The 23361-nt window shown below is 37.8% G+C and overlaps 1 protein-coding gene across 4 annotated transcripts in view; it reads right to left on the bottom strand.

The window, feature by feature from the left end:
- Positions 1-1771: 1771 nt before the first annotated feature.
- ALCAM (activated leukocyte cell adhesion molecule) overlaps positions 1772-23361 on the bottom strand; it is a 123880-nt gene continuing 102290 nt past the window's right edge. For 2 of the 4 annotated variants that reach the window (XM_074898595.1, XM_074898624.1), the window contains exons 8-17: positions 22601-22730; positions 16867-16979; positions 15827-15962; positions 15614-15751; positions 14028-14156; positions 13285-13323; positions 12860-12977; positions 10891-10947; positions 5791-5907; positions 1772-4126 (exon numbers count right to left, since the gene is read on the bottom strand). In XM_074898595.1, the coding sequence (XP_074754696.1) occupies positions 5820-5907; positions 10891-10947; positions 12860-12977; positions 13285-13323; positions 14028-14156; positions 15614-15751; positions 15827-15962; positions 16867-16979; positions 22601-22730 (948 nt within the window). In that variant the 3' untranslated portion in view covers positions 1772-4126; positions 5791-5819. Of the gene's footprint in view, positions 4127-5790; positions 5908-10890; positions 10948-12859; positions 12978-13284; positions 13324-14027; positions 14161-15613; positions 15752-15826; positions 15963-16866; positions 16980-22600; positions 22731-23361 lie in introns of all 4 variants that reach the window. The other 2 variants (XM_074898606.1, XM_074898615.1) reach the window with 2 other exon arrangements.

The raw sequence follows: 23361 nt of genomic DNA, 5'->3' as shown, positions 1-23361 counted from the left end.
AATCATTACTAAAAGTGTGTGCTGCATTACTCATGAAGCGTACACGTTTAAGGGGTGTGTGATGTGTTGGTCTGTTTGCAACCTACTTCCCTTCCTACCCTTCTGCTATAATACGGTGTGTGCTCATTCCCTGGCAGACCATCAGGAGGGAAGGCTGAAGTCAGCCTCGTGCAGCGTGGAATTATGCCATTATGCCAGCTTGAGCATGCTACCCTTTTCCAGAAGTGTGGGAGCCCTTCAGGGGCTAGGAGATGCACATAACTAGGAGAAGTTATGTACCTCCCATGTTCTGTCCATCATCTTCTGCCTGGAGGAGAAATCTGTTTGAAAAAAACCTGTATTGGGCAATTCTTGGAAACAGACACCTGGTTGGAGATGCATTCTTGTCAGAAGAAAACCCAGAAAACTTTCACAGATGTGGTTGACACAGGAGGTCATGATCACATTTCATATGTCACTGCTTAATCTTAGCTGAGATAATTACATACGTATGGCTGTCTAAACATGAAGTCAACAGGAAGGTATCCAGCTCCACATGGTGCTACAAGTAAATCAGATTTAACTGCAACAGCCAGCAGCTGAGGATATTAGGTGACTATCAGACGCTCCCCGAAGAAAAAAAAAAAAAAAACAACAAACTTACATTTATTCTTGTCTGTTGCTATGGGCTCCTACCAATATGGATAAAACTCACATTAAGATCTTGTAATGTTCGAGAAATAATCGATACAGACTTTAGAACTACTCTAAATACATGACAGAATGAAAACTCTGTCCAGGAGAAGGTGTAACATATTGCCTAAGCCATCTGTAGTGCCGGGTTGATGTTGGCAAGTCATGGACACTCTACAGCCCATTGGGTGTGGATCACTTCTTGTACTGGTAAGCAGTCTGGTAAGCATTTAACACTAGTTAAGGCTCTGAGCAGCTGCTAGCCCAGCAGGGCAGGAGCTGTAGGTGTGGTAAAGCCCTAGAATGGAGGCTGTTCCACAGCACTCAGAACCAGGGCAAGATGTCCTTGATGCTTTGCTTTTTGCTGTGTTTGACCCCAAGAATATTTTTCAGAAGGCCTCACCTTCTGGCCGCACCATTATTGCATTTCTCTGTGAGTGCTTTAATAGTGGCTCATATCCACTGCAGTACAGCAAGTTTTAGTATTATTTTAGTATTATTGCTGCTGGGGACTTAAGAGTTGCCTGGGAAGGCCATGGGGTATTTTGCATGCTGCTGCCTTTGCAGCATGCAGATAAACCTGTCAGTTTGTTGCAGGCTCAGTGGCAGTTTCCTGAGCAGACACCACAAACTGTCCAAATTTCCCACCCTTAAAGCAAGAGGATCATCTCTCTCCCACTCCCCCTTGCTGTGCTTTTAAACCGTTTGTGAGCAGGGATTTTTTTTTTTTTTTTTCTTCTGCCGTGTGTAGTAAACTGAAGTTGAACTCTGGAGTGGTGTACAAACCCAGGTTTGTAAGATTCATTGCTTGGATTTTTTTTTTTTTTAACCAGGCCACAAGGAGACTTGTGTGATCAACCTTCAGAAGGTTTTCTCTGAGTGCTTGTGCTCTCTAGGTCCTGACCCTTGGGTCTGCAAGAAGGCCCAGTCACCCACACTGAGCCCCCCTGGGTGTTCTGGGACTTTTCAACCCAGGCAGACACTACGGAGGTGTGTCTGCAGGATCAGAGTCAGCACGAGCTCTAGGCAAGTGCATGCCCTCCCTCATGTTCAGACGTGTTCTTGTAAACTGAGATTTCAGACAAGCGAGTGAGGACATACTTCAGTTTTATTGTTGTTTAGGCATGGATAGAAACATTAATTCTTTTGCGCTCTTGGTTCTTGAAACGTGCCTACAGTGAACTCGGAGCAGTGAAAAACTCAGCTCCTAGGACTGACAATTTAAAGTGCATAGGAGATCTAGCAGAATCCCAAAAGGCGAGGAGTAGTTGTTATTCCTTTTACATAGCTGTGGAAGTTGAAAGACTTTTTGTCTTCTCCTCTCCCATGTATTTCCCAGACAGTGATATGAAAATTTTCAGCCCTTCCCTATGCTTCCCCTTAAGATCTTTGGAGGCTTCTCTGTATTTAAGTACTATTTGTAGTGTTATAAAGACAGACAGGTGATGTTTGCACACTCCTTCACAGGACTCTGTTACAACTTTTCCTGTTTAGAGTCATGCCCATTGCATTTTTTGTTGGTTGGTTTTTGTTTTTTTTTTTTTTTTTATGTTTATCACTTGGCAGTGTTTTCGCACCAAAAGAAAAAGATATATTTGTATATAAAGTAACTTTTTTGTGTGTTCACGTTTTATTTTGGAAAAACAGGTGTTTAAAAATTTTAGAATTTTTTTAACAAAATTCTAAAAAGAAAAAAATCACAATATTTACAGAGATAACAGAATGGCTTAGCCATGCAAAACAAATTACTTTGGTTTTTCCCCCATTTTACTTTGGTTTAAATATTGACCAAGATTATAATTTTTTTTTTCCTTTTGCCAAATAAAACAATAACAAATCAAACTTTAGAGGCATATAACAGGATTTCCCTCTAATATTTTATACAGCATAGAGTTTATAGGACATCTTATGTATTTAATCCATGCCAATGCACTACAGGAAGCTTTTATTAAGACATCAGTCACTACTGCCCAGACATTTAACATTTTACAAATTTACAAGTAACAGTGTTTTCTTCCCCCTAAATAATGCAAAAGTGGCAAAATACATTTCCTAACGTCCATCTTTTTCTTTTATTTATTTATTTATTTATGCCTACCAGTCTATAAAAACTTACTTTTTCCCTGGATATTTGTAAATGGAAACCTGATGTTCTGCTTACTCTGCTGTTCCTCTCTATCAAAACTACCCGTTGCTTTCTTCCAGACACTAACCTTCCGCATAAGATGACACTTCCGTCCCTTAAATACAACTTTCTATCGGCCCTTTACCCTAAAATGTTTCCTTATTACTGCCATTCTAAAAATTCCCTCAAGCATCAAACATGTTTATAAAGTTACAAACTTGAATGTAACTAAAGATACATAGACGTTTCATTGTTACAATTATATGTACTGTTTGATAAATTAGGTACCAGTTAAAAACACTAAAATTATCTCAAGGTGCATTCAATATCTGTAGCATAGTTAACAAAAACACACAAAAAATATATATATATATTCTATTTTTGTGGGGAAAAAAATGCAGCTTTGATATGACCACTTTTTAAAAAAAGTTTACAATTCTGACTGGTATCTTTCTGAAATGAAGAAAAGGTACAGTACTTTAAGGCAGCAGATAACATAAAGGAATCAAAATGAACCCAGAATTCCAGTCCCTTATCCTAATTCTAATATGAAAGACGACTGATAACGTATCAATAAAATGTGTGTCTTGCTCGAGAAGAAGATGATTATTAGCCACCATCTGTACATAGGCTAGGAATTTTTCACTGTGTTCCTTGCTCAATACACAAACTTCTTTGTGGAAACTCTTTGTTCCCTTTCTGGCTGTTTAGCTTTGCATGTTTTTTTAAATGTTCACTTTTATTAACAATTTATTTTATTCTTGTCACAGCTGTCACCCTTCCTCTTCACTGTGATTTCAACTGTGGTTTTTTACTGTGATTTCAAAGAAAGGGGTTTGACATTTTCCTTTAAGACAATCTTACATACTAGGTACTTGCTACAAAGCAGAGGCTTCACTGATAACAATCAGAATTAGACATGTACCTGCTCAAAGGGTGTCATAAAAACAATTGAAATAAAACCATTACACTATACATCAGATTAACAGCAACTCCCAGAACAAAGCCTTACAGTGTATAAAAATAGCTACGTAAAAAATTTACATAAAGGCAAACAAAAAGAAATCTTCAGTGCAGACATTTACAAAAAAAATATTTCAAACAGAACACAACATGGTGACCTATTATCATGGCTGTTGCCAAAATTAGTTTGTGGTTTTTGTTTTTTGTTGTTTGGTTTTTTTTTTAGCTTGAGATAATTGTGTCTAAAATCCTTTGAAAACTTGGTAGTATGATCTGTTTAATACTTGAACCATGAATAGCTGTCACTTCTTTGTATATGTTTAAATACAATCCATGTTCATGCTTCAATTGGTCTATATGTATTCTCTGAAAATATGAAAGATAAAGCCAGTTAAACATTTCAAAATATGTGAACCGACAAAACTACTCAGTATTTAACCTTCAAATAGACAGCTACACGAATAGTACTTTCTTCTGCCATTCAATGATAAGAATACTTTCACAGTAAGAATAGTTGTTGCAATATGTTCCTGCTAAATCCAGTAAGTCTACGTGGTAAGTAATGGATTTATGTCTATATCATTTATGTAGATCTACTGATCTGAAGAAATAATTAGAGTAAAAGATTGCACCAAAGGCACGTGATGTTATTGAACTTCTATGTTCAATAAATACACCCAGCTGACTTTAGCTCCATCTAATCACCTCAATATTGCAATGTCGCAGAAGGTACCAGGGTCCAGAAAAAAACCAAAACAAAACAAGCCCTAACTGAAAAAGATTACAGAATTGCAGTAGAAATGCTGGGTATTTACACTGCAACTTTTTCAAGATTCAAATTTATTTTCCACTTTTAAACCATTCATAGCGCATAATTTTGGGATTTCCAATTCCCTCTCTCAAAATAGTACAACAGTGATATTGCTAGCAAAGTGCACACACCAATGCTCCATCTTTTTATGTACTACATAATCATTCTACCAGTGAATTCTGCATATTTAGTACAAAAATAGTGCCCTGTACTTTAGAATTTCAGACAATACTAACATATTGAAATTATTAATAAGGACAGCTCTTTTTAAATAAAAAAAGTTTAATATTTAAGTATGAAATGTGGTAATTCCACTTGTAAACACACCACCACCAAACAGTTGATGATTAAGCAAAGAACCCTACGGTTAGCTGGTTTCCACACTGTTGTGCCACCACAGTGTTAATTTAAATGGGCTCAGTTGGTCAGAAAAATGGTCTAATACCCTACTCTGGGTGCTTAGGGGAGAGATGCAGCAATGGCACATCCATGTGCAGCGGTGGTGTATATATATGTGAACACCGGGTGGTGCTGTTGGTGCTTTGTAATGCTGCTGTAATTCCTGACAGAACTTCAGCATCTACCTAATTATTTGTGTGGAGTTTATTTTATAAGGATCCTGGCTGGGGAAACTTTTGTACCTGTTTCATTGCTACTAACTTAATATACAGTGTCTCTTTCCAGAATAAAATCGATAATAGCATGAGTATGTGAAATCTTGTGTAAAGGAATTACTTGGTTCTAGGGAAAGTTTCATGCCTTTTGCAGTGATGATGAATAAAGAATGACCAAAGACTTATAAACTATTGCTTTCAGTAAGGGAAGAAGGTTCCTGTAAATATTTGAAGTTGTAACTCAAAACGTTGTAAACTATACCTGAACACTCTTCATATTCATCACATGCACACACACATACAGGTGATACATTATACAAATGTGTATTTTCATTTCCCCAAGTATGTGGTTTAAAATAAAGCCACGTACTAAGCTATGTCTAAGTGTCAGGCTTTTTTAATAAGCGCGTATGCAGGTATGAATTCTTAACCAGCCAGGGGCTGAGCCTGTCTGTCCTAATAGAGCACCAGTCAAAATTGCTCCGCTGCCAATCCTCTGCAAGGGGAGCAACAGACTCCAAGCTACCACTGTGGTCGCTAGACACAGACCGCTAGGAGAAATGGTGGACAAAGATATGTGAAACACTGCGGTATGAAATGCTTACCTGGAATGATGACTGACGTGTTTTGTCTCTTAAGTTTCAGATTTATGATTGTTTTCTTCTAGTTTTTTGTTTTCTTCTATATTTCCAAGATCTTTGTCTACATGTTTTGATGCTGTCCTGTAATGAAAAAATAAGGTCACTTTTGCATGCCTACAGCATTTTGTTCCTTCCTCACATTAACGACAGTGTCTCCTCCCCTCTCAGTAATACATAAAACTCTTACGAGTTCTATTCTGAGTGGAGCAATAGGCTTGCATATGTCTGTACTCCAACCAACAGCACCAGTCCCCCCACAGGCATTAGTACTGTAGGAAGTACTGCAGTCTGGCTGTGTATGTGTGTTTTACTTCTTGAGGAATTCAGAATTATTCGTTTAGTAAGGTTAAACCAGTTGTGCAGATCCATGTTTCTTGACAATTTAATTGTGTAGCTTGTTTCAATAAACAAGAGTTTGCTTTAAGGCGTACTAAAACCTTGCAAGTGTGGCTAAGATATCTTGATCAACATAGCAATCTTTTCTGTACTTGTAGTAATTGACTTTCAGAGTATGTGCCGAATAGAAACTCTTTAAATGAGAAGAAATTAACAAAAATTCTGGCAACACCGAAAAAAACCCACTCTGGCTTCTAGATCTCTGCTATCTATGACTGATGAGCTTTGGGTAAAGAAGAGATTGTGCAAATGTTCGAGGGGGAAAAAAAAAGAGGTATGCTTCATCTAAAATAGCAGGTCTTCCTTAATGCAAGTAGTGGAGATGAATTAATGAGTTAAGTGCTTAGTTTAATTTAGCACAATAAAACCACTACGGCATTCATTTAACGAGTGAGAAGCCTCACTGTCTGCCAAGGTGAAAGATTCCTGCATTGCTGCGATAACATTTCGAAGGCCACAATTTTTAAAATGTAAATGGGCAAATGTGTTTGAGTGGGACAAAGTAAATCCCTTGTGTCAAAGCAGATTATCGTTATACGCGTTTTTCTCTATGGATAATTTGTTTCCCCTACAGGAAAGTAACGTCTGTTGTGACAGATTCATGCATATGCTCACCCTTGCTTCAGGGTAAAGACCTGTAGTGACACTGACTTGCAAAATACAACGAAGACACAGGTTAGCAAGATCGTGTGACATGTCACGCTGACACCATGCAGGTATGCACCTTCCAAAACCACTGATCTGAGTTTTTGCTAGTGGAGTGTTTCTGTGCACATCCTCCATCTGAGCAAAGGCCGATAGCAGTGGCTAAGCACTACGTAGCCTTGAACAGTACTGTTAAGACAGCAGAGTTTAGTTCGTGTCTCAGAAGAGCTTCTGATGGGGTGCAAACCCACCTAACCCTCAACACCTCCGGGAGCGCTGCGGAAATGCTGCTCTCTGGGCTGGGGAGCGGTGTTTGAGGTGAAGTGCCAGGGGGTACGGGATTCTGGGCCCTGAATCTCCTCAGTTACACTGAATGGGACCACTCCAAAATCTTTTTGGTTTAGAGTAGCTTCTTTCCTGAGTGGGTTTAAATTTTAGTGCTTCAAAGCCGCATTTACCTTTTACTGCTGGTTTTAGAGTGCCTGTTATGTTTGTGTGGCTGATGGAAGGTGCCTGTGCTGAAAATACACTTACTGCAAAGATGTGAACTCCTGCTTATCATGGCAAATTTAGTTTAAAAAACGCTGAGACTGTATCACAGAGCAACTTGTTCTACAATAGTAAATTTCTGTTGTGCAGTAACTTCCTACTTTCTTCTGGTATTCAAAACCTGAAACATGTAATGTGCATAGAAGGAAAGGATGTGAGATGCAGTGAAGAAGAAAATTCAGTGCTTTGGTAGAGATTGACCTCCAACCTTAATAACCCTTCACAAATCTCTTTAATCCTAGTAAAAAAACACCCACACAACCCACACCCCCCCAGTAAAGAAATCCCTTAAAAATTAAAAAAAATTTTTTAAATTAAATGTTTAGTCTAGGTAGAGCACAGGATTTGGCTTGTCATGTGGCTGATGAGTCTTTTCCATAAACAAGTCTTACAAAATTGGAGACAGTGGGGAAAGAGATGAAAAGCTGAGAGAATATGGACTCAGGCAATTACCTGAGCTGAAATGAGTTGGAGGCAAGAAAGCAGGATCATGCACGTCTGCCCTCACGTAGCTGTGTATGTCTGCTCTTGGAGACAAGACAGTGGACTGGATAGACTATTGGCATGGCTCAGTGTGATCCTTTTTTTTGGCCTCTTATCAAGAGTTTTACAGTGCCCAAAGCAGACTGAATCTCACATGACCTGACACTTAACAGCAGAGGGAACTGTAATGAGCATTACTAGTCTTTGATTAGGTTTAAATTATTCAGTGACTAAACCTGGGGAAATTCTGCAATGTGATCAAGGTTTTGATTTTTAAAGTGCTCTATTTTAGTTCTGCATTCAATGAAACTGTTCCCCTCACCAAATGTCACCTCTATTTTCCTAAAGCCAAAATGGGTAGAAATGGGAGATATAAAAGGCAGCACTGTGACTTTGAAAGAGGCAGGTGATCCAGAACTCTTCTGGAGGATGGTATATACTGCTTGCTTGAAATGAGAGCAGCAGCAGTTTTTCATGTCTGACAATCAGATGGATTTAGATTCTCAGTGCTTGAGACTGAACTACAGCAGTTTAATTCTGGTGGTTCAGTGATCTTGCTTTTTTTCTTTATTTTTTTTCTTTGTTCCCCAAATAAACACCGGTATCGAGGCAGACTGACCACCTCAGCACAAGCAATACTGCTGCCTCTTTCAGTGCTATCTAAACAGTGTTATTAAGAGACAGAAGAGCAATTTTGCATTGAGTTGCAGCAGTGTGATCCATTGGCAGTGCTCTGCCAACAGCAGAGGAATAGGCGACCCTGGCACGGCACCAATCCTCAGGGCTCGACAGACGTGGCCTGGGTTTCTAACAGAGAAATAGCTCAAAACGTGGTTTCCATTGCATCCTGAGGCGACTTGAGGCACAGGACAAATGGTCCTTTGCCAGCTAAACATTCAACAACAGTTGTTCCTTAGGTTTTTTTTGTGCATTAACTCCTGTCAGCTTTGCTACATTTGCACCTCAGGAGTGACTTCCCGATGATATCTGAGCAACTGCGCAACACTGTCCAAATGGACAGAAATATTCATAAGGATCTGCCAAAAAGGGCAAGACAGCCCACTTTGCCCAGACCATCTCACACACTTTAACATTATCTACCGCCCCACAAACAAAGCCCACACCTTAGCATGCTCCGGCCATGTTTTTCTGAAGAGTGAGAAGTTGGTTGTATGTTTACTTATGCCTCTCAACTGTTTGGGTTTTTTTAAAAATTCATTTGTAAAACATGGATCATTCCGAGCTCTTGCTAAAATTATGACTCATATTTTACATTTATCTATGCTTGCTCTTCGGGAAAATAATTATCCTCAGGGAATCCTAATCAAAATCTCTCTGTAAGTAGCACCAAAGTGCGACTTAGTTTTTTTGAGAGTGTGTGTGTGTGCGCTGATGGGCCGTTATTTTCAGGGATTTTGTTTAGATACAGTTCATAGCATTGTTCTTAGTATAAAGAACATTTTCCATCTCAATTGTCTTGCCTGCTGTAAATACAGACTGCATACAGATGACCCAGAAAGTACTGGGTTTTAATTCCTGATTTCTTTTAATCTCCTCACAACTCTAGGCCTCACCCTCAACACTCTTCAAGAAAGAAAATCTGCAATGCTCTTGTCCTTGTTACCCAAGCTTGTGATACTGACGTTTAAGAGAATACATATCAGTGTAGTTCTGGGTGCTGAAGCAAGAGCCACACATTTTATTAAAGCTTGCCTTACTTTTGAAAGGCATGTTAGACATTCAACTGCACTGTTGCAAAATATTTTCTAGGAGCTAACAGTCTCATACATGCAAATCTGGAGTATCTGCAAGCTCTCTTAATACCCCAATCTCCCCTTCTACTTCCTCCTATTATTTTCAAATGTCCATCAGTAGGAAAAAAGGCAGAGATCTTACAAAAATATTTCAGTCATCGAGAAATGAGCGACCATTTTTTTAATTCGTGCCTCTTTTGTGACATGAACTGACACTTTCAGTGATGTTTGTAACTTTTGTCTTTTCTCTGGAAGGGAATCTGCACAAAAAAACCCGCAAATGCTGAGTCTTGTTCAAAACATACAGCAAGTTTCCTACCTGGCCTGCCACATTTAGATTCATATGCTTATTTTCTGTAAAGTATTTGAACAGCAGAATTGTTACGCTTCAAATGTTCAGTTTCAGAGAAACTAGTAACATTCTTGATTACTGTGACCTAAGAAGAATTTCAAGAGTCTGGTGTGCTCTGAGTATGAACAATCTTAAGACTGCTGTTGTGCTTCAATTTGCCCAGCTGAATTTTCCTTCACTGCATTTTAAACCACTTTAACCTTGATCTAGCCTCATGTGACTTGAGATTTGTGCACCACCATACCCAAGGAGCAAAAATGGGACAAAGGCCCAATCTACATGTAAAACTTCTGTGCCTGCAAAACAGAGATACAGGACAGGGTACTGGATGAATTAATTTCTTTCTAAATCTTTAATTTCTGCTGTACTCTCAGCTGTTTCTGCCAAGGTGAAAATTTCATATATGAAGGATTTACTGAAGATGGGTGTCCTAAAATCACTCAACTGAGGTCTGACACAAACATTTTGGAAAGATTCTGAAGTGCTAATTTATATTCTGTTTGGTGCAAATTAGTTTAAGATATCCTTTTTAGAAAAAAGGAGAAATCTGAGGAACAAGTACTTGGCCTTCTGCTCAGATGAAGGAGAAACATGGCATGCTGGGGTAGGTAGCCTCACCTCTTTATACCTGAGGGAGTTGGTTGCAGGATGTGGAATACAGATAAGTCCGTGATTTATGGGATAATATTCATAGTGAAAAGAATATGTGGCAATAATCAGCTTTTGCATCAAGTGGAGCTGAGGCAGTGAATAACTATATGAGTGATTTATTGTGAATATATTCCAAGGCTACAAGTATAATTCCTACTTAGTGTGGATGACAAGACAATAGAAGATTATACAAACCACAACACCAATAATGAAAAAAAGTAATGTTTTTCTTGCCTCGGCAGACTTGGAAAGTTCTGTGCTGCTGCCTTCTCAGACTTTCCTTTGGCGTCACTTTGGGGATAGAGATTAGGTGAGTTACTGTTCACGGGTGGGTTCAAAAAATAACTACTAACTGTTGGCCTGTATGGAGATGGTGGGATTGTGATTAGACACAGATTGTGTCTAAAAGGTGTAAGGTGCTTTTTGCAAGGTCTACTTGGATTTCTACATTATAGTTCTTAATGAAAACTGTCAGTACCTATTCTGACAGTCTGCTTGCTCTTGCAAGTATGGCATGCAGAAAGCAGGGAGGATAACAACAGATCAAACAAATAAATGCTGAGAACAGGAGATTGTCAGTGATGATGCATCAATTAAGGGTTTCAGAGGCCAGCAACCATGTATCAAATGTGGAGACTATTACTTAACTATAAAGGGATTTTTATCTGGTTCCCAGTGAACCTGTCTAATCAATACTAGCTCTAATTTTTACTCAGAGATTGTAGAAGAGAAGTTGAACATGAAGCGTTGTCCATTTTAGAATATGCTGTATCCTATCTTTGAAGCTGAAAGAGTTATCTTAAGTCATAAACTTAGCAAAGGACATGCTATACTCTACAATTCTTATCTCTCCCCACGTTACATAATGGCACAAGATACTTTACCTTCTCTGCCCTCCTTATACCCAAACCACCTCTTCCAAAAAAACCCCAAACCAGTGAACCAGTTTCATGATTCCACATTCTCATATTCAAAAGCAAAAAAGAGAATTATTCTAGACATTGTTACACTAGTAGCATAGTGTGGGAGGAGAAGCTCAACCCTATTATTACTTTTTAATTTCTACCAAAAGAAGCATAAGCTTTGCAAAACAATTTTTTTCTCTTGTTCTCTATGAACGTGGTTCTGCACTTGGGTAATTTATTGCAATTGATTATTTGAAAAACTACCAAAACCTGCTTTGTTATGGCTGGTGTAAAATCCTCACATTTTATCAAAAAAAGAGAGTTTTTTCAAGGAGATCGAAAACTCCTTGTTGTATTTTCCTATCAATGCTAACACATTTATTATAATAGAATACCACTGATATATTTTAAATCTCATCTGATCTAATTTTAATGAAAGGTCATAGAAAGAACGACTGAATTTTTAGATTGTTTCTATACCTGTACTGATTTGTGCATGTTATGCATAACTACCCTAATCTTCCCTGTTAAGAAGCAGCTGTAAGGAACCCTTCACAGAGCAAGCCTGCCCTCAGTTCTCCCTGGAGACAAATGGGGATAAGGTCAAATGGCATACAGTCATAGTCATCTTTAAAAGGACGAAGAAACATGGTTACTTTCTGAGATCATCCTGCTTAAAGCAAGCCGCCTGTATGATAATAAAAAAATTTGAAAGCAAGCAGGCTTCCCTGGCGAATCCTGTTCTATGACTGGGATGGCTAAAACGTACAGATTTTGATGATAGCTTCTGGACTTTCAGCAACACAAGATCTATCTTTACCAATTTTACTTCAGAGCTCTCAAAGTATATATAAACAAATGCATTCAGGACCTCTCTGCTCCCTGAGATGGTTTAGACTTATTCTGTAATTCATTCCCTTTTTAAAGCACATGAGCTACCCAACTTCTAAATGAAGACAGTTGCTAGTACACACAGAGATAACATCCCAAGTTAAGTAGTAGGTACAGCATTTAAGTGGAAGAATCAGCACAGACTTGGCTGTCAGGAAAGATAACCTCATTACAGGTGATCTATGAAAAGTCTTGGAACCCCACCTCCAGGAGGTGAGTCCTGTAAAGCATTAGGACAAGTCGCTCAGAGGTACCAAATTTCCTTTCTCTATTAAATGCACCCACTGTAACAACTTTTCCCCACTCGGACGACTGGAATGCTGCAGGAGGGAAAAAAGGTAAACATACATTTCTGCTTATCATTATTCTTTTTTCAATTCAGTATCAAATTTTCCATAAATTCTTACTTTGATTTCTTCACATAGAGCCAGTAGACAACACCTGCAACCAGAGCAGCCAGCAGAAGACCGACTACAATCCCCACTATTAGCTTTGCCTGGTCATTAACCTTTTCGCTATTGTCATCTGAAGCAAAGAAGAAAAGTTAATGAATGAAGTGACCTATGATAAAGTAAACCATTACACCATTTCTAAAGAATTTTCATCAGAAACAAAAAAAAGGGGTCAAAGTCAAAATTTTTTAAAAAAGTAGGCATTGTTCTTAAAACACATTTAAAGATTCAGAAAGTCATGTTCTTAGCCAATCATGGCACCAGCTATTTCAAATCAAGTCCAGCTTTGAGGGACTGTGGAAGTTGTTCAGTGATGCTACACAGGTCTTGAACTGAGACAATCAACAGAAAGGTTTATGGAGATAGAAAACCATACATACCATTTCTATCCTCTGGCTCATCGTATTCTGGAATACTTACTGAAATGAAAAATGTTAAAATTAAAGACAAAGTGTTTTGTACCTGAACATCACCTTTAATTACCTGTTTACAATAACAACAGAAACACTGAAACTTAATGCAGTGTTTGCCAAACAACATGGTAATTAATCTTATCTTTAAGTAGAAGTCTCTCCTTTGTAACTATAATATGTCCAACTGAAAATCTTATTCAAAACCTGTAATACTAATCTACCCTTCCACAAACTGTAGTTTCTCAGCACCTTTCATCACTGAAAAGTGACATTTGATTAAAGCCCCATAGGGCTGATTTCTGTTCTGAGTCAAGTCATACCAGTAACAGTAAACTGGAATTTGGGGACTAAAAGATGATGCTAATTTAGTAACAAATAAAGACTTTTGTCTCATAAATAATGTATTATTTGGCAATATTTTTGTAGTATTATGATTATTTTGTAAGATTATTTTAAAAAGTAAAGAATATATTGCATACATGAGATAGCTAGCCAAAAAAGCCATGAAGACTGAGTGACTTCATCCCGAAAGCTATCAATAAATTTTATGTATTACTGATCCAGAGTGGATTTACAATTGCTTGACTTAAGACAAAAAGGTTAAATATCTTGGTATCAACATTACTATGCAGACCTACTCTTCATACAAGTGTGAAGTGTGGGTACTTTACGTGACTGCTATAACTTTAAAGTCTTTAGAAGATACTCACTAGCGGAGACATTCAGGGAGGTCACAGTCCTTTCTAGCTGGTTTTCTGCAATGCAAGTTAAAGTCACATTTTCCTCAGGAGCAATTACAATTTTACTGGAAAATTTTCCATTAACGTATTTGGTCTCCTCTGTCTGAAAGGGTAAAAAAATGAAGATTAGTATCCTTGAAAAAGGCATTACCTATATTACACACTGAAAATGTTCAGAGGGAAATTACTTTCAACTATATTTCAGTGTTCCAATCAACAGCAATAGAAATAATGCATTATTTTATTAAATGGTAAAGTGAATATTTGCAAGAAATCACTTTGGCCACGACATCCAGTTAGAGCCACATTTGGTAGTGTGCACTGTAAGACTACTGATAAAGATGCATTTTTGAGAAAGTCAAGCACATTCTATACTTGCTTTTGCTTCTTTTGACTATTTAAAAAATATTCCAAGTGAAAAAATTCTTAAAGAAAAACCCAAAATCTAATTCATAAGGTCTCATTTCTTTCCCTCTTACTGTTTTTAATTTATGTCTTTATAAGAAAAATAATCACTGTAAGTTTTCCATTTTCTAGCTTTCCAAGTTGTTTCCACACTAAACATTATTTTGCGAAGATACATATATTTAGTAGTACTTGCAGTAGCTATGCCATAATAGTGATGTGAAGTCGTTTCATAATTTTGATGTATGTCATTCCTAGGTTAATACAATGTCCAGAGAAGATTATTTTCAATCATTTATATAGTTTCAAGACAATACCTGCCATAGAGCTTCAAGTAAATGGACAAATTTTGACAGCTATACATAGTTTCTACAGGATTAAAACAAAGCCTAATGGAGTAATGAAATCTACAGGAGCAATTCCAGTTTCTGACTGCTTGTATAGATGTCTCATTTATTTTTCCAGCTAAGGCAAAATGTGGCAATGCCTTGTATGTGATTTGGTAATCAATCTGAAAATACTTCAGTTTGCTTATTTTCCAGGTACTTTTCCTGCTCTATATGAGTACTTCTTATTTCTCCCCCAGGATGACTGCATTATAGTTTTATTTCCAGTGAGAAACAACAGGTATAACCATACAAAACCAACTATAAAAATCAGGATAAAAACTGCAAAGCCCGTAAGGAACTATACTGACTGTATTTTCTGACTTGTACTCATCACATTTCATTACATTCCACCCAGTTAATGTCTATGTCAAGTACCCATTTGCTTTCTAATGTAAGTTCCATAATTCCATCATTATTTGTAAATTCTTTATTTAATGGCAAAATCACCACATTACCCAGATAAAATGACTAAGTACCCTCACTTAAAAACGTGTATGTCATTTGTAACCTCTTATTTTTCCTTCCAGGTTAGGCTTGTAGCCAGTGGATCTTCTGTGCCTTCACCTGCTCTATTCAATAGACCTTTATCATCAGAAATCATCCATGTAAGTACCATGTAGCTACAGCTATCACTTAACCTTTCTCTTAGATAAATGAAACAGACCTAGTTTCTTCAATCTCACTACCTGGAAAATGTTCCTTGATTTTAAATTGCACCCCCTATGCACTATCTTTTGGTGAATACAGTAATAAGAAAGATACTTGCTTTATTTATGATGCTTCCACTTCCAGTAACTGTCCATTGCACTGCTGGTTTGGGGAAACCTTCCACATGGCAGACAATTGTTTTAGACATTTTATTTGTGTTGGTTTTCTTTGTCATTTTGATTTGAGGTTTTCCTGTAAGAACAGTATTACAATTAAACATTTTGCTTGAAAAGGAGAATTAATAATGATAGCTATCTGCTCCCTTACCTTCCACAATAAGTTTAAGTGTCTTTCTTTTCTTTAACCCTTCAACCTCCTGTAGAGTAGTTTCACAGATGTAGTTTCCAGCATCTTGATATTGAAGACTTGAAAATGATGGACTTGTTTGCATTCTGATATTGTCCTGATAAAGTAAGAAGTTAATCTCTGTGAATTCTAGCTCAGAATACATTAACCTCTAAATTACAAATGTGACTGCTATCAACAGAATTTTTCACATGCCGCAGTAAATTAGAGCCTTACTCTTAAAATGTGTGTGTGTGTGTCCCTTAATAACTACATTTGAATAGCTGATGGCAACATAACAGCATGAAAAATGGAAATTACTGGAGATTTATAAAAGCTACCTCCCTCCTTCTCAAACGACTTCGCTTTCAAATCAAGGGCATAGATGGGATCAATTAATAGTTCGGAGCTTTTCTAGTAGGCTGGCCAAAACCACTAGTGGTATAAACTGTCTGAAACACAGACAACTCTCCTTTAGGCCAGGCTTATGAGATCAACCTATACTACTAAACCATCAGGTATCATTGTTTTTAGTTCCAGCAGTTTAATTTAAACCCACCATCAGTGACAGCTACCTTTTTCACCAGCAACTGAACACCAGTTGCTAACATACGATCTCTCAACATGCCTCGGTTTTTTACTATGTTTATCAGAACCAAGACCAAATTTGCCTCTGAGAAAACAATCAATGACTCTGAATTCCTCCAAACGGGCTTTCCTTCTTAGAGGGACCTGATTCTCAAAGGGCCTTATATAGAACATTTAAAAAAAGTTGTATTTTTTATAGTAGGCATTACTTTTCTCCATTTGAAAACTGAGCCAATAATTACAGTAACTGATTTTTAGTCATCAACTTGAGTCAGTGGCTCTCATTTTAGCCATATGTGTAAGACCCACTTTAACAATATTCTTTAAAAAGCCCAGTGAACAACTTCCTTCCTTCCTTCCAAAACACTGAAGTAGCAGCAGTAATATGAAGAGGCGAACACTCAGATGAAGTGTGAAGTAGATGAATTACTGACCTTTATCCAAAACACAGTTGCATTTCTACTAGATGAAATCGTGCATGACACAGGCAGGGCCTCTCCAATCTGTTTTGTGACTTCTCCACTAGGAGTAAGCTGCAAATCCAAATCTGGAATAGAAAGAACATTTGTCAAAAGTTAATCTCGGAAAGCCTGGCCCATTTCAAAGGCTTACCAGGGAAAGAAAATGTGACTAATTGCACTCATTAAATTCAAGATTTCATTTCTTCAATAAAATCTAAGTCAATTTTACAAGTAAGGGAGAAGAGAGAATTATTCTAAAATAGTCACTGCAGAACGTTCACGTTTTTGCTGCAATTATAGGCTAAAAGGAAAAGCAAAACTCACTAATCACTAGACGGATAAATTTTTTTCACCTTGTACTGCTGAATGAGTGACAGAGGAGGTACAAGAAGCTGAAGGAGTACTTCACATAGCAGTATGTGCCTCCTGAAAGGGGAAGCACAGACTGCTGTGAGGGTAGCTTGCTATGGGCCAGGTAGAAAAGTATCTTCAGGGTAGGACTCGTGGAGATGGGGATTAACCTAAACAGTAGGTGTGTAGAAGAGGATAGGAGGACAAAGGATAACTTTCTGGAATCTGATAAAACAAGTTGGTTTTTATCCTCAGGATCTGGAGAGGATGAGGATGGTCAGTACAGGGTGTGCAAAACACAATATTGATGAAGGGGTGAAGAGTCTGAATTATAGTCTCGGGAAGCCACACAAGACCCTTTCATTTATTTGTTTTCATTTGTAACTTAAAAAGCCATTTTTGTGTAACTCAGAGCCCAGTCTTTGCCTGACCTGTTTGGGCTCCAGGGAAATTGCAGTCAGTGACAGCTGTGTTTGACACAAGGCAGGGTGAGAGCCAGCAACAGAAAGATCAGGAAAGACTGCTCTAGATTTTTCTTCGTATATGGATTTGGCAGGCTAGTGATTTCTTTTTTTTTTTTTAAAAAAAATCCTACACTGAAAGAAAAGCAGAGTTTGCCAAGCTAAACCTCTATTTTGCTTCCCCTCTCACAGTGGCTTGTTTGTAAGCCAAGTTGTCTGGTTGAACGACTATCACAGATGCACACACACTCACTCTCAAATAGCAAGCACACATGATTTCATCACGAATACAGTACTTGCTGGAAAAGGACTGCAAAACATCCTTTTGGCTTTTAAGCAGAGTTTAAAAAATCTTGAGGCAAAATCACAGTTGGTAGAGGAAAGGGAAAACAGTGAGTTCTCTTTAACAAAACAGTGAACTTAGCTACTGGCTTCATTCAATGGTTGCCCTGGGAACACCACTCTAACTAAAGGCAGAACTTCAGGGAACAACTAGGGTCCATTCTGTACTGTTAAGTCTGCATTATTATCTGTGTTATTAGTCTAATGCCTAGTTCAAGAGGTCACAAGAAATGTACTTTCATCTGTGCATGAGTAAAGCAAAGATCTCACCAAAGAGATAAAATGGCATCTTGTTTCTGTATTTCTATGGGGATTTCTCCCCCTGCCTCCCCAAACTAGTAAACGCAACCAACTAATGAGATTCTCAAGATCTTACCATTGCTTCGACGAGAAAAAACAAAAGAAATTAAAATAAAGACAAGTCTCAGGCAGTGAGCATTTGTATATGGATTCAGATGGTGTATGGGATGTGCTTATTCTTGCTGTTACCCTCGAGCACCAAGGAAGAGGGGTGGCTGAAGAAAAAGCCAAGTTGTTTTATTTTTTTCCCCTCAGGGTGGCTCTCCTGCAACATGCACTTAAACCTTTTGTTCTTTGAAGCAAGACAGCACCTCAAACCCAAGAGATCACCAACGACCATACAGGAGGGATTCCTCTCCCCTATGCCACAGGAAGCAGAAAATAAATAAATTTTTGGCCTTCACCTCAGGCAAGACTGACACAGCCCAGAGCAATCTTTCAACCCCGTCTTCCTCCAGGGTAGCATCCTCCCCAGCCCTGCTTTTTGTGTTACGAGACTACACTCCCTCTCACACAGTGGTCTTGGTTGCTACAAAAGTTCAGGACAATTTACAGTGTGTGAGATGAACTGCATAGCCCAGAGCAATATTTGTAAGGTGATTTATGAGGCCAGTACAGAATTAAGCTATTGTTTAACATAGGACCTCCTCTAGGAGCTCTACATAGAGAAATTTGATTTGGATGAATGTTCAGCCAGTTATATGTAGAGTCCACAAAGAAATGTGATGTATTAGATACTTTTACCTCTCCAACTTACATGCTCCATTAGTAAATAATCTCCTCTTGGTACAGAAGGATGAGGAGAAATTATTTCCTGCATACAGAAGACTGTCAAAATTAATTTTCCTTGCCATTGAAATAAAAACTTTGTTGCAAGAGTTTTCCATACATTTCCCATTTGGCTTTGAAATGTTCTTCATGAACAAACTTCTCATCAGGCACCATTTTCAATATATGCTAGCTCTTAATGTGGTCTCACTTGAAGTCTTGCATTGATTTCAGTGCTGTCTTTGCATACCAAGTAGCACAGAGAAGAGACAAAGAGTGCATTCTGCATGTATTACCACATCATGTAAGAGAGATATGGAATTAATGTCGGGAAGACTGGAGCAAACATTTCTGTTCTGAAACTCTACTTCACATATAGGACAGGCTGCCAGCATTTAAAGGAGGTCTCTGATGGAATACTGTGCTATGACTGGGAAAACTACGCTCAGCACTTGCTTGTAGTCTGAACTCCCCACACACATAAGCAGACAACCAGAAACTCCTCCTAGTATACTGAGAATAGATACAACAACATTCAAAAGGTGATTCCCCTGTATTTTCAATGAGTCTGCAGCACAAGAGAAGACTATAAAAAATACCTATGGAGAAAGACAAATGGCAAATTTCTCAAACCTTTAATTTATTGGAAGGTTTGCAAACCTATTTCCCCAGAAACACATTTTAGCAGAACAGAAAGCATCACCAAGATGTTGTTCCACAGCCATGCTCCATACCAGGTTTTATGTACAGAAACAATTATAGCAAGGATAAAGAAAAGGGACTGTGGGTTGAAACAGTCACCTGCTTCTTCATAGTGGGGAAGGTACACCTGTCCTCTACTGCTAGGTGCTTTCCTTGCCTCGCACAGGGTCTACTTCTGTAGCAGGTTAAGTGACTTTAAACAGGTTTTGACCTGACCCCCTACCTCTTCTGCTCATCTGATCCTAGGCAAACTCACTCAAGGAACAGAGCTGGCAGAAAATTAACAATTTAGGGTAAAAAAACCACCAAACCTACAACATAAATCCTGTTCTGTTGCTCCCTCTGTTGAGGAACAAATCAGGCCAAGTACAAGCAGACAGTTCTGCCAGACTTTAAACTGGGACTTTGCTGCACAGATCCTGCACCCACTCTGAGGGGCAAGAGCTCAGTTTGTCCCTTATGTCCTCTGGGTAAGGAAGGGAGACCATTTCTTCCCTCCTCAGTTTGCTTTATAAATAAATTATTTCCCTAAGCATTATGGGTAACTCAGATGCTTTATTGTCTATTTTCATCTTTCTGTGAATCTCACAGTTTACGTTCATCTTGGAAAAAAAGAGCTTGGTATTGAGCCAGAATATTTTGCTACAAAAATATTTAAGGGCTATAATGTGCTAATGTATTTTCATATCAGCAAGCAGCTCTCCCTCCCTAGACACTGAAAGGAACCAGAGTAATTATAATACTCAATAAAATCTGTTTGGGAAAAAGCACTACAGTTGAAATGTAACAGATTACTATAAATAGTTTCACAGATTTAAACTAAAATTATTATATTGTCTGGGTTTGGTTTGGTTTGGTTTTTTGTGGTTTTCTTTTTTTTTTTTTTTACATGAAAATAAAAAAATCTAAAGTGCCAAGATTGGATGTGAGGAAATGAAAAGCCCTGACTCAGAATGAAGGCTTTTTCAGTGTAACAGCATAGACAGGAATATTCATCCATATGTGAAAAGGTAAGCAATAAAGCAAAAGAGAGATAAAAAGTAGGATTTGATAGGCATTCATAAATATTATTTGAAGGACAAAAACCATCATGGAAGCATAAAAAAAATCTGAAGATCTAACACCAAAATTATGTAAGTACATTAGAAAGAGAAAGCACTAAAAACTACTTAGTTATGCTGGAAAATTAATATAAAGTAAGCAACTGCAAGATGAAGAAGGATATTATAAAGCATCTCTAAGTTCTATGACTTTTTCGGAGGAGTCCTCCTTACAAGAAAACATGCTGCAAAAATGCGTTAGACCAGCATAAGGCAAGACACTGAAGTAGCTTAAAAATAGGGCATGGTCCGGGCATTCAGGAAATACAGAACTATTCCAAGGCCACTGTGCCTCACTTAAGCAAAATGAGGTATTTAAGAAAAACAAAACGAACACTAAGTAAAGCAGTAGGGTACTAGACTGAACCTATGAGCTCTGAGTAGCTGCACTAGCTACCAACACTGGAAAGACTTCTGTCAAGAAAATACATGCTTCTCTCGTGTAGTAAAGCTCTTCTGACACGCAGACAAAATAGCAGAGAAAGGAAAATTGGCTTGTTATAAATAACTTGGAGCTGAGGAAGCCATTCTTTAGAGTAACTATTTATGGAAGTACAAGTAGACATGCAATTCACTTGGAGTAAATAAAAGGGTCAGTTATTCCACAGAAAACTACCAGCAAGCCACCTTTGATAGTAGTACAGAGCTCTCTTTAGATCTTACATACCCTGACTCTTGGCAAAGAGAAGGGACAGGTAGGAAAACAGCAGATGACCTTATTAAATGCAAAATAATCCATGAAATGGAATAGTGTAATTATTCATGTACAGATATATTCTGCATGCATTGTACCTCTTCCAAGAGAAAAAAATATCAAAACCAAGTACACAAACATGAAGTTTCTTTTTATGTAAAGTATAACTACTGTGGAAGCCTTTGAACTTCATTATCCACTATGTTCCTCTGAAGCTGTAATCTATTAAAGGTATTTATGCTACTGGGAAGACTACAGATCATCAATGTTTTTAGGGGAAACCTAGTACCATTGTCTTTAGTCTCATTTCGCAGACTGTGATAGTACAGCAAATTTTGAAAGAGTTCCTCTCTTGTTTTCTCACATAAGGAGATTAAAAGCAACCACTGAAAAGCAACCCTTGCTTCAATGGTTCAACCAGTTCGATGGCTGCTTTTAAAGTGTTGCCGATAACAGCATGAGTAAATACTCTAGTATCCAGCTAAAGAAACTTTACTGAGCTCTGGAGCTCTCATGATTCTGGGAAAAGTGAAAAAAGCAGCTTGTCCAATGTGAACATAATCAATTCCTATCTCTTCTCTAGACTCCTTACACATTAACATCAACTGGATGAAAGGACATCAGACTAATGTGAATTTGACCTTCAGTGATACTACTGTGGGACAGCTTGTGTGTTTGAGTACATTCTAAGGAACAGCTGGAGCAGAATAATTTGCCATATATATGTTCACATTGAGTGAAACATAAAATAACAGAATTGGCACTGTATGTGATAGTGCATATACTATATAAAGGTTACATAAAGTGAGTCTATATCTAAGCCAATGAATTGAGAAAGTTAAGGTTTTGAAACAGAAATACATTAGAAAAAATAAAAATGACCTGACACTACTTCAGACCAACCACATCATTCAATTCTCCCAAAGGTTAACTGGAAGGTCCAAGATAGGTTTGTATCCTAACCAGGAGTACAAAATACAATGACTTACAGTGTACAGTGATGATGGTCGAGTCCATCATGCTTTTGTCAGTCAGAGAGCATTTGTATTCTCCTGTTGCATTTCGTCTCACATCTGTCATTACATACATATCTGAGCTTCTTATACCTTCTGTTTCTCCCTGTGGATGGGAAAGAAAATACTTATTGTATATGGACTAAACTATATGCTAAAAGCATTACTTTTTATTGAGGATTTTCTTTTATTATAAGGATGGTGAAATACTCCAAAATATGTATTGACACAGCATCATTGAAGTGTAGCTACCTATTAATAATACTAAGGTTTATTTCCTGTATAACACCATATTCTAAAAAACACCTACAATTAAGAGCTTACTCTTTTAACTGAGCGACTAACTTATTTTAAGAGGACATTAAAATACAAAATTTGAAAGTTTAGCAGGAAAAAAAAAAAGAAAACAAAAGACTGAAACAGTTTACAAATAAGAGCCTTGCAGAAATCACAACAGTGAAACAAACTGTGTTTCTAAATCTGTATCTGAAATGATGTATTCATTTTAGGAAAAATCATGAAATGAAGTGTACTGCATTACACATGCTTAAACGGCACAAGCAAACCTCGCTCTATCCACATCATGGTATGGAGACTACACTACATGCAGTTATTGACAGTTAGGATATACACCTTACATGCAGTTATCGACAGAAACTGATGTTTTGAATTATCTGCAAGTGCTGCTTTCTGGCTGTCCAGTTCCCCAGCTTCCCCCTGATTACAACTGACTGACT

This window comes from Athene noctua, chromosome 1, assembly GCF_965140245.1.
Source record: "Athene noctua chromosome 1, bAthNoc1.hap1.1, whole genome shotgun sequence".
NCBI classification, from domain to species: domain Eukaryota; kingdom Metazoa; phylum Chordata; class Aves; order Strigiformes; family Strigidae; genus Athene; species Athene noctua.
This window is presented reverse-complemented; position numbering and strand designations above follow the sequence as displayed.